The sequence below is a fragment of the Tupaia chinensis genome, unplaced genomic scaffold (assembly GCF_000334495.1).
Source record: "Tupaia chinensis unplaced genomic scaffold, TupChi_1.0 Scaffold000185_1, whole genome shotgun sequence".
NCBI lineage: Eukaryota > Metazoa > Chordata > Mammalia > Scandentia > Tupaiidae > Tupaia > Tupaia belangeri.
The window spans coordinates 3,803,903-3,815,308 of record NW_006159660.1 but is presented as its reverse complement, the minus strand read 5'-3'; the positions used below and the strand labels follow the sequence as shown (position 1 = coordinate 3,815,308).

At 38.5% G+C, this 11,406-nt stretch overlaps 1 protein-coding gene across 3 annotated transcripts in view; it reads right to left on the bottom strand.

Annotated features, from left to right (window-relative positions):
- RABL3 (RAB, member of RAS oncogene family like 3) overlaps positions 1-11,406 on the bottom strand; it is a 63,549-nt gene that overhangs the window by 8,152 nt on the left and 43,991 nt on the right. For all 3 annotated transcript variants that reach the window (XR_001370242.2, XM_027771129.1, XM_006146703.2), the window contains exons 5-6: positions 9,462-9,612; positions 3,479-3,550 (exon numbers count right to left, since the gene is read on the bottom strand). Coding sequence is in view for 2 of the 3 variants with exons in the window: in XM_027771129.1 (XP_027626930.1) it covers positions 3,479-3,550; positions 9,462-9,612 (223 nt within the window). In the remaining variant the exon portion in view is untranslated. The remainder of the gene's footprint in view (positions 1-3,478; positions 3,551-9,461; positions 9,613-11,406) is intronic.

The following is an 11,406-nucleotide window of genomic DNA, read 5'->3' as shown; positions in this document are numbered from 1 at the left end:
TTTCCTTAAAAAAAAAAAAAAAAAAGCCATAAATCTCTCTCACTGCCCTTGGGCATGGCTTAGATTTCTCCTTACCTATTTCCAAAGAGAAAACAGTAAGAGACTGCAGACAGCTGCAACCGAGAGTGACGGAACTGTCAATTTCTCGCAGAATTCTTTTCTAGTATGGCTGTTCTCTATGTATTATTAATCTGTATTTATATTTAACTCCAGCTATTAGTCGGCCTCTCCCAGCCACTGAGCCATTTGCACAGGAGAGGAGAGAGAGAGAGAGAGAGACAAGGGTGCTATTATTAGGCATCCCTGTGTGTGATGAGGGTGGAGACAATTAAATAACACCATTTTGCTTTGAAAATGACAGTGAATGTTTGGGGTGTACAACTCAGGGCTGGGTAACATTTGATCAGTAAGAGAAACAAGTTAAAGCAATAGACAGATCTGGATAAAACCATCACTACTATAGCAAAGAAACCCTCAAATACGTATCCACATGCAATGACTTTAAGAGCACCATGTGTCAGATGATGAAAGACATTTCTGTAAATAATAAATTCTGTTCTAACACTGGAAAAACTGCAATGGTTGCAGAAGCAGTGATATGTTCTTTGTGCTGTAATAAGTTAATCAGATAAGAATACAGATTAGCTGGAGATGAACTCTAAGACAACTGAATCTGAAATTATGAAGCTAAGAATTCCTCCACCTGGAAGCAGAGCATGTTCTTCTAGGCCTGTGCCACCTTTCTCTCACTGGCCCGAGAGCCTAATCATCCAGATTCTTTCTAGCTTGGAGACCATGGCCGTGTTACTTTTACCCTCCAGACACAGGGCAAGTGCATTCACAGGCCCCAGAGGGAGAAAAGTTGGTTCATGATTAGTGTAGATCCCAAAATACTTGGCCTGCAAAAGTAAAAAAAAGGTGATCAATTCTTTTTTCTCCCTCCATGGCATGAAAAGAAAATTTACTCTTCTAGAATAGGAGGAATTACTATTAGCCAAGGGAGTCTGGAGAAGTTAAGACTCCTTCTTGGAAAAATCTTTAGAAGAGGGACCAGCAGATGGCGTAATGGCTATGAAACTGGACTCCCATGTAGTCAACCACAGTTTGAGTCCTGAACCTGGTGGCTTAAACTCACGCCAGGCACATGTGCATGTGTACCCAAATCCCGCCCGAGAGGAGAATAGAGAAGAAGGGATTGTGGCGTGGCCATCCCCCCAGGGGGTGTTTCTCACTTTCTGTCTCTCTGTCTTCCTGGTGAGTCACACGCCTTATAGCAAAAAACCTCTCCAAAAAAAAAAAAAAATCTTTAGAAGAAATTCTGGAAGATTTGTTGTACAGAAAATTGGGCAAAATTTAACTGCCAGGTCCCTTGGTTTCAGATAACTGTCTCAGCTTAGAGGTCTGATGAGACTCCTAATCAACGTACCTTTTATTGAGAGAAGTTATCTTTTTGCTTTTGCATTATTCTTACCTCCAATTTGCAGTGTTATTCTCTTATCAAATCTTGTTGCTTTCTTAAAACAACCAAATTGTTCCTGGCTTTTTTTAAAAAGTAAGTCCTTGCTTGACAACTTGGGTTATACTAGTCTATAACTCATTGTTTCTCTAGGTTATAAGTTACCATACAATATTATTTTTTTTAACAGACTTTTGTCTTGGGACCAGCAGTTAGCGTAATGGCTATGTCGCTGGACTCCCATGTAGTCGACCACGGTTTGCGTCCTGGACCCAGTGGCTTAAAACTCATGCTGGGCACGTGTGTATGCGTGCCCAAGATCCTGAGAGGAGAATGGAGAAGGGATTGCGGTGTGGCCATCTCCCTTGGGGGGTGATTTCTCGCTGTCTCTCTGTCTCTGTCTGTCTGGGAAGCACACGCGTCCTATAGCAAAAACCTCTAAAAAAAAAAAAGAGGATTTTGTCTTAGGGTGTGTGCCCTTGCAAGAGAAAGAGAGAGAGAGAGAGAGAGAGAGAGAGAGAAAGAAAGTAGTATCACAGTGAGAGGGAAAGTGAGAAATTATCCCTGGGGGATGGCCATACTGCAATCCCTTCTCCTCCATTCTCTTCCTGGGATCTTGGACATGCACACACACATGCCCAGAATGAGTTTGAAGCCACCCAGTCTGGGACTTGAACCGTGGTCGGACAGGTGGGAGTCCAACAATGTTACCGCTATGCCATCTGCTGGTTCCACTATACATTATTTTTTGCATTTCAAAATTAATGTTATAAAAAATAATATATTGTGGGATTTTTCTAGGTCAGATCAAATTGCTAAATGTTGCTCTTAGAGGATAGAATTTTGTATCAGATGGAGTCCACAATTTTAAGCCAAATGGAAAACAGTGTAGAGAAAAAAAATCTGGTTCTTTGCAGGGCTTCCCAGCATTTTTCATATGATGGTACATTTAGAAAATGCTAATATCTGTAAAACACTCTAGGGAAAAATGGAAGAGGGTGCCAATGACCCAGCTCCCTACCTCAGGGCTTGGGCTGCTATGAGGAATAAAGAAATCAATAACTTGGCACACCTTGGACCTTTTTTGCCACACAGCGGTTAAGTTCTAAAGTGAAGCAAAATTTTCCTATGGATTAATATTCATTATTGAGGGGAATGGGCTCATCTTATGCTGATGTATTGAACAAAAAGGCCAAATATTAGATCTTTAAAAAGGTTTAAAAAAAGGTTCCTAAAAAAATGATATGAGGAAGAAAATGTTTTTCTTAGAAGATTATACTTAACAAGAAATATAAGACAGAAATTAATCTCTCCCAGTAATACATAGAGAAATACATCCTATTTTACTTTACTATGCAATGTTAACAATGGACAACTCAAACTTGATCCATACTGTGTGCAACATCATCGAATGGTCTTATGAAGTAAAGACAAACAGTTCTCTAATTTACCAGTATGCTGAGTCATTCTACACTTTCATCCCAGTACAGGACAATAAGATGATGCTAGCAAAAAGTCAATAATTGGAATGCAAAGGTTTCTGGTTGGGAAACATTAGGGGATCAAGAGGCTGACACAACCTTACAGAGTAACGGTAATATTTATGTGGAGAATATGAATAGCTGGGAAAGCAAAAGGAACTCAAGGTTTCAGGGTCTTAGGGCTTCGACTACGCAGAATCTCTGCAATTCAGTGCCTTTTGTGGGGTCAGGGAGTATCCAAAGAGCTAGAAAATGAGTAAACATAAATTGTTTAAGGAGAGGAACTATGTATCTTTAAAAAAAAAAAAACAAACACTTAAATCCAAAAGCTTTCACCCTTTGCTTACAGAACACTGGTGATGGGATAACTACGTCAGCAGGCCTTGAGCAATTACACCAACAGATAAGAGAGATCACAACAAGTATTATTCAGGCTGTGAAGTTTACAACAAAGGAATAAAGGGACACAGCATTCTATAAAGATTTTAAACTCTCATAATATATAAATTTAGTTTAAAAATAACTTAATTGAAGCCATTACCTTATCAAAAAACCTACTAAGCTTGACAGCATTGGAAGAACCTGCAGCTAAGTACCGTGGATTTGTGCAGTCCTAGAAAATAAAACATAAGATCCAGAATGCAAAGTTAGGAAATACAAGGTCTTTGTTAGTCATAACTGTTCCTGTTGCACACTTCTGTAGTAAAATATTAGGCATATAACATTCTCATAAAATACTTAAGTATTTCCAAATTATGATGCACAAAGTATTGAGGACAGTATTAAAGAGGAGATAAAGCTACTTATTCTGTTCTTTAAGTGACTTTAGAGTATAATGAATCAATGTATTTATCATCAAATAATTCATCAAAAAAGATGGGATTTCTAATATTTTATAATAACAAAATCAAGGTACAAATCCAGTGGTCTACCTACATTTAACCTGTAAACCAGAAATAGTCATTAAAAACTGAACATTTCGAGGCCACTAGGTGGAATGGTGGTTAAGGTGCTGAACTCCCACATGGTGGACAGTGGTTTGAGTCCCAAACCTGGTGGCTTAAAACTCACCCTGTGGGGACCAGAAGTTAGCATAATGGCTATGTCGCAGGACTCCCATATAGTCGACCGTGGTTCACGTCCCGGACCTGGTGGCTTAAAGCTCACGCCAGGCGTGTGTGCGTGTGTGCCCAAGATCCCGAGAGGAGAATGGAGGAGAAGGGATTGTGGCATGGCCATCCCCCCTGGGGGGGGCGATTTCTCGCTTTCTAGCTCTCTGTCTGGCGAGTGTGTGTGTGCCCAAGATCCCGAGAGGAGAATGGAGGAGAAGGGATTGTGGCATGGCCATCCTCCCTGGGGGGGCGATTTCTCGCTTTCTAGCTGTCTGGCGAGCGCACGCGCCCTATAGCAAAAACCTCTCAAAAAAAACCCCAAAAAACAAACAAATAAAAAAACAACCTCACCCTGTGTGTGCGTGCATGCCCAGAATTCCAGGAGACTGGAGGGGAAAGGACTGTAAAGTATGGCCATTCTCTCAAGGAGAGGTGGGAGGGTGATTTTTCACTTTCCCTCTCACCCACTCTCTTTCTTTGTCTCTCCGGCCAGTGCATAATGCCCTATGGCAAAAACCTAAAAACAAATACAAAATAATAACAACACAAAAATGTGAATATTTCACTTTTTAGGACTACTTACCACTGTCAACTAAGTACTACGTAGATCACATAAACAGTGGGAAGCAAGATAATAAGGATTTAGAAGAGCAAAGAATACACAGAACAGTTAATAGGGACTTCTCACTCACTGGATATAAGTTACCGTCTCTTGGTAAGCCATAAATACATACCATTTTTGATCGTAAACACATATATATTACCATCATTTAATAGATATTTTTAAAATAGGGGGAAAACTGAGCCCAGAAGAGACAACATGTTCTGGAACATTAAATCACACAATAATTTTGCAAAGTCCTTAAAAGGCTTGCTATCCTCTTAGAACTCCAGCGCTGCGCTGTCTTCGCTTGTCACCGTCGATTTGCCACCTCAAAAGAGAGTACTTAGATGTTTACCTTAAATGCCACCTAAAACCAAACGATGAGGGTAGCACGTAGGCTCCTTTGCCAGGATTATATTTGTCTTTCTGCTATAGACCCTCCCCTGAGCAATGACTGAAATTAGTGCTGTCACATTTATTCTGTTTTGTAATGTCTAGGCCACATGACTGTTTTCTAATAAATTTGGTAACAATCACCTATTTTAGCCATATGCAACACTTCAAGGCTAACATTTTAAAAATTGGCTAGAAACTATAAAATACTCCCAAAACCACAGAAAAATAGACCACAAGACATTTTTCAGAGGTCACAGAATACTAGCAAAATTGGGGTCTTTGAAGCTAGCAAGTTCTGAATGTATCTGTGTCAGTATTTCTAGATCATGTAAATTTGGTTAGCTTCCTAAACCTTTTAAATTGAGCTTGGCTTATTCTTTTTCTTTCTCTTTTTCTTCTTTTCTTTTTCTTTTTTTTTTTTTTTTAATTTCTAGCAGGTGTATGTGTTCGTTAGAGCGGGAGAGAGGGAGAGAGAGAAAAAGCACCCTATGATGGGGCATGATCACACTGCAATCTCTTTTCCTCAATTTCTCTATCCTGTCAAGATTTTGGGCACAAATGCACATGTGTCCAGTATGTTTTTCAAGGTGCTAGGGCTGGCATTTAAACTGTGGTCAGCAATGTAGGATCCTATTTCCTTAACCACTAGGCATGGGGCCAGTCCAGGCATATTCATTTTTGAAATGAGTATAACAATATTTAGTCCATAGAATTTTTCCCTAAAATTTATTCATTTTATCTATGAGAGAGAGAGAAAGCGAGAGAGAAAGACAGTACCCCTAACAAGGTTTTCATAGTCTGATCCACCCTCAGCATCTAGCCAACCATGGAGCATGGGAAATATGCGTCTGGCAGACGCAGGGAGGCCTCTGGACTTGAACCAGGAACCTTCCCATGTTTGATCATCTTGTAGAGTGCTGTGTTTTACTGCTGTGCCACCATCTGCCCCTGATAGGATTTTTGTAAAACTAGTTGAAATAATGTATATTTGGGACAGAGCAGGTCCTGATATTAGTTCCCTTCTCACCTCATTCTAAGAAAATGCTACCAGATTGAACTTTTAAGCAAAAAACACTCGACATAAAAAAGATAATTCCATACATGGATTAAATATATCATTAAACAAACTGTTGCATTTGAAATGTTGGAACACATTTGTACAGCAGTTGGGGCATATAAGAAACAGACCTTGGACCTATGGAAGAAATGTTTTACAAAATGGATATTGATTATTATTCATCATTATGTCAAAAGATTTCAGAGATGATTTTAAACAGAGTTAAAGTACTAAATATAAAAACTAAATCAAATGGCTAACAAACAGCCCTCCTCCCCCACATTCTAGGGCTCCACAATTTCAGGTTGACTAGGCTAGAGAAACCCTATGATTTTTAGAATTAGAGGGCAAAGCCTGAACATTAATAACCCTAAATAGTTTGTCTGAGGCTTAAGAAAGGAGAAGATGCTTAAAGGAAGATGCTTCAATATGATTAGTTTGAAGTAAACACATAACAGAAAAATTTGTATTGGACACAGAAGCCTAACAAAAAAAATTTTAAAATAAGGAATCTTTTATTTATAATTTAAATAATGTGCATTTATTCAAATTATAATTTTGATTCTATTTGAGGTATACATTTGTTATATTCTTATTTTTCTATAGTTTTAAATAAACTCATATGGCAACCAATGATGCACTAACATTATGTGAGTTTTTATTTGAGGTTTCATATTTACTTGCTGAGTCTTTTTTTTCTTCTTGAAGTTCTCTTATGCTTAATTATCCTCATTTTTTATTCCTGGTATTCTTGTGACCCTCTTCTATTGCTGGGGCTGTGTTCTTTCAGCTGTGTGCTGATAAAGGCCAAACACATGAATATTTGAATGCTTTGGAGACTATGCGTGCTAAAAATCCCACTACTTACAGAGGAATAACATTTATCGAGGTGATTTGCCAGACAAATCCATAAGCACTGGAAAAAAATATATTCAGAAATATATGAAAAGTAAGCAGTGGAGGGACCATCAGATGGTGTCATGGTTATGTTGCTAGACTCCCACATAGTCGACTATGGTTTGAGTCCCAGTCCCAACGACTTGAAAATTATGCCATGCATGTATGTGTGTGTGCCCAAGATCCTGGGAATGGAAGAGAATGAATTGTGGTGTGGCCATTCCCCCAGGGGGTGATTTCTTGCTTTCTGTCTCTCTGGCAAATGCACACATGCTATATAAAAATCTTTCTCTCTGGGAACCAGAAGTTAGCGTAATGGCTATGTCGCTGGACTCCCATGTGGTCGACCGCGGTTTGTGTCCCAGACCCGGTGGCTTAGAACTCACGCCGGGCGCGTGTGCATGTGTGCCCAAGATTCCGGGAGGAGAAGGGATTGCGGCGTGACCATCCCCCTTGGGGGGTGATTTCTCGCTTTCTGTCTCTCTGTCTCTCTCCGTCTGGCGAGTGCACGCGCCCTATAGCAAAAACCTCTCAAAAAAAAAAAAATCTTTCTCTCAAAAAAAAAGTAAGCAGTGGAACAACTGAAGCATATTCAATAGTAAATTTCCCTTTCAAACAAAGTAACCTCAGCACTTCTTCCACAAAGACATACATCTAAATAATATGGGAGGAATCTTTTGGAATATCATGGTATAGTGCTGACTATTTGAGATAGCTACATCAGCACCCTCCACTGAAAAGCAGAATGTAAAAACACTGGACTAGCAGGTAGAGGCTCACAGTTGTGGAAAAGGAGGTGGGCTGAACTAAGCAGTGTTCACAAATGGTGAATTACTGAGTAAGAGTATCACAATCACTTAAGTTTTCTGAAAAATTACAGAGTTTTGGTCTTCCTCTCAGACCTTATAAATAAAAAGCTCTAGATATGGAACAGTTATTTCGAATTTTTCATAGATTATGTTAGTAGTATAAGTATACAGTCAGGTTTGGGTAGCTATTGGTCCAGAAATCTTTTTTTTTTTTTTAGAGATTTTTGCCTTAGGATAGATATACTTGACAGAGACAGAGAAAGAGAGATGGTGAGAGGGAAAGTGAGAAATCATCCCCTGGGGGCACAGTCACACTGCATTCCCTCCCGCTCCATTCTCCTCCCAGAATCTTGGGCACACATGCTCACGCACCAGGTGCGATTCTCAAGCTAACAGGTCAGGGACTTGAACCGTGGTCAGCCATACAGGAGTCCAGCAACATGACTGCTATGCTACCTACTGGCCCCAGTCTTATTTTTAAGAGTTCTTTCAGTTCCGCAATTCGAAATGTTTAGTTGAAGGACAAATGAGTAGAAAGTAGGTTTAACTGCAAAGCACAAGCTCTGGAGTCTGAGTGTCTTATTTGACCTATGTTAACTTAACCTAGTTATCTCTTTCTCTACTTCCTGTCTTCATCTTTAAAACAGGGGTAATAATAACATCTACCTTATAGAGTTGATGTAAAGATGATGCACGTAAGATACTGTATATAAAGCACTAGATGAGTGTTTGGCATATAATAAGTGCTCAATAAATGCTATTACTAAACCACTACTACTGCATATGTGGAATGTCAGTGCACTGAGTATGCTGCAGAAATCCAACTTGTGAATAGTAACATAACCATGACTGAAGTTACTGTCTAGGATCCTTCTCTGCGCATCACAAATTGGCTTATAGGGAAACTGTTTCTTCACCTTTTTACAAGGTTCTATTGCAAAAAAGTATTCAAACCCCTAAGTTTACTTAAAGTAGTCCTTATGGAGCACTCCTAGTTAGAGTTTGTAATTTTCTCATGTATCTGTTTGGTTGCCCTTTAAGGTAAATTTTATAGTTTAAGGAGCTAGGAGGCTTTTCTAAAGTAAGAATAATCACAGTATAGTATCAATTTATTTTGATTTTGGTGTGATTTTTAGAAATCTCAAAAAAAAAAAAGACCGTGATTTGCATTATTCATAAAATAAAGTTTGGGGACCAGCACATGTTGTGGTAGTTAAAGTGCTGGACTCTCACTTGGCCGACCATGTTTTATGTTCCAGACCCAGTGGCTTGAAACTCATGCCAGGCGTGTGTGCGCACATGCCTAAAATCCTGAGAGGAGAATGGAGAAGAAGGGACTGCATGGTATTCATCCCTCTCGAGATGTGATTTCTCGTTCTCTGTCTCTCCAGCAAGTGCACACACCCTACTGCAAAAATCTCTTAAAAAAAAGTTTGAACATCCCAACAGAACAGGATGCAAGGCCAAAGTTACTGTGTCTATCTGAGAGTCTAGATTTGCTGTTTACAATCTTGACTACATTTTGGATTAGAACTCAGCCTGACTTCAAGCATAAAGCTTCTTTCACTAGAATATATGACTTGAATGTAAGTATTTGGTTTTGCCTTTACCTGATAATAATAGAAACATGCATTCATGAAAATACATACCAAGTTAATCTCTTCTGCATTGAAATCCTCAGCCAGGAAAGCAGTCCTAGTTAAAACTTCATGGCGTTTGCTTTCATGAATTTGGTCCAGTTTAGTACCTATTACCAACAGTGGGATTTGGTTATCAGCAAACTGCTCCCGATCATAATCCCTGTGATAAAGTATAATAAAAAGATGAACAGAATTTACCTTCTGATCTGGATTTAAATGCAACTTGTTTTATACTATTTTTTTTGGTGAATAGCTGATTTCTGTTTACAGTCACCTGTAAGCAGTGGAGGATCAGCAGATGGCATAATGGTTACGTTGCTGGACTCCCACATAGTCGACAATGGTTCGAGTCCCAGACCCAACAACTTGAAACTCATGCCAGGCACATATGTGCGTGTACCCAAGATCCTAAGAATGGAAGAGAACCTACTTTTATAAACCTACTTTTCTCCCAATTTCTTCCATCTACATGGTCATTTTTCAGTACGTACTGAGTTTTAACTATTAATCTCAAATTTTGTTTCCATGTGTCTTTATTGACCACTTGCATAATAAGCCTACCAAGGATACCTTAGTCAGTTGACTTGACTTTTCCCAAAGCTCTATAATCTAAACTAATAGCTCAGGAATTTTTCAGTGTAGAAGCAGATAGTGGATTTACACCTCAATGCAGAGAAACCTCAGAAGTCTAGCAGGCTCAAGCTTTGTACCAGAGGGGAAAAGCAAGCTTCTGAGTACCTTTTTGGGGTATGGATAAGATTTATTTCTACCATACACATTTCTCTCCATATGAAGTAAAGAAAATAGATCATTTCAGGAAAGTAAGAAATATGAAAGCCAAAGGCTAGACTATATCAAATGTAGGTGATATAGTAGCCTTAGGAAAGATGGATTAGATAAATGGAAATAGGAGGAAACAACTGAGATGCAAAATGAATAATAAAAGAGAAACAGTTAAGCTCAAATAGCTATTTTTCCTGACAGGAGAGCTATGTGAGACAGAAGGCAAGTAAGAGTAAGAGTCATTTAGTTATAGGGACCTTGGGAACTGTCAATTACAATCCTTGTTTTCCCTATATTAATCTAGAGGATAGAGTGGCGATGTAAATGATACTTATTACTGGCTGGAACTCAGAATTCACTGTTGCTAATTTCTATTTATATAATAAATATAAAACAGATTTGGATTTCTGACACATTATAAGCTCAATTTACTACAGTTAGCAACATCTTGGTGGTGAACAATTTATGACAGAAAATCAATATTGCGTAATCCAAACAATAAGACCCACCTGAGCATGCTCCCCACTTCCTTTGTCGGTACTTTTCCTTTTCTTTGAGTAATCTAAATTGGGCCAGGGAATAAACCTTATGCCCTTCACAATAATTTTACAGAGCCTCAGCTACTGCTCAACCTTGGACAACTGTTTCGAATTTTATAATCTCCCATCTCATAAACATATTATCATTCTATTTATTGTACCAAAGACAATAGAAGACATGGTATCCAAAGCTGAAGTATGCTTTATTAGAGAATAAAGTTTTCAGAGTATTCTCCTTTAAAACTGTTTCCTTTTCCTATATTTACTAATCCCATCTCACATATGCATATTTGTATATATTCTTTTTGACACACATACATCTCCGTGACTTCCTGTCATATATAATGTCTTGCATATTACTACATATAAGACATATAGTTTTTTTCTTTTTTAAATTTCATTTTCTTTTATACATTTTATCACATTATTTAGCTTACAAAATAAATATTTCAACAGGTGAACATCTCTCCCCAGTACAGTTGATAAAATTATATCTTCAACAGATAATACCACATTTCTTTGTCCCATTAATGCTTTGCCTCCCTATTTTTCTTCTAAATGTTCTTCCTTAGACCCTCCTCTTTCATACACACTATACCTCATATTTATATCTATATACTGTGTTTCTATAT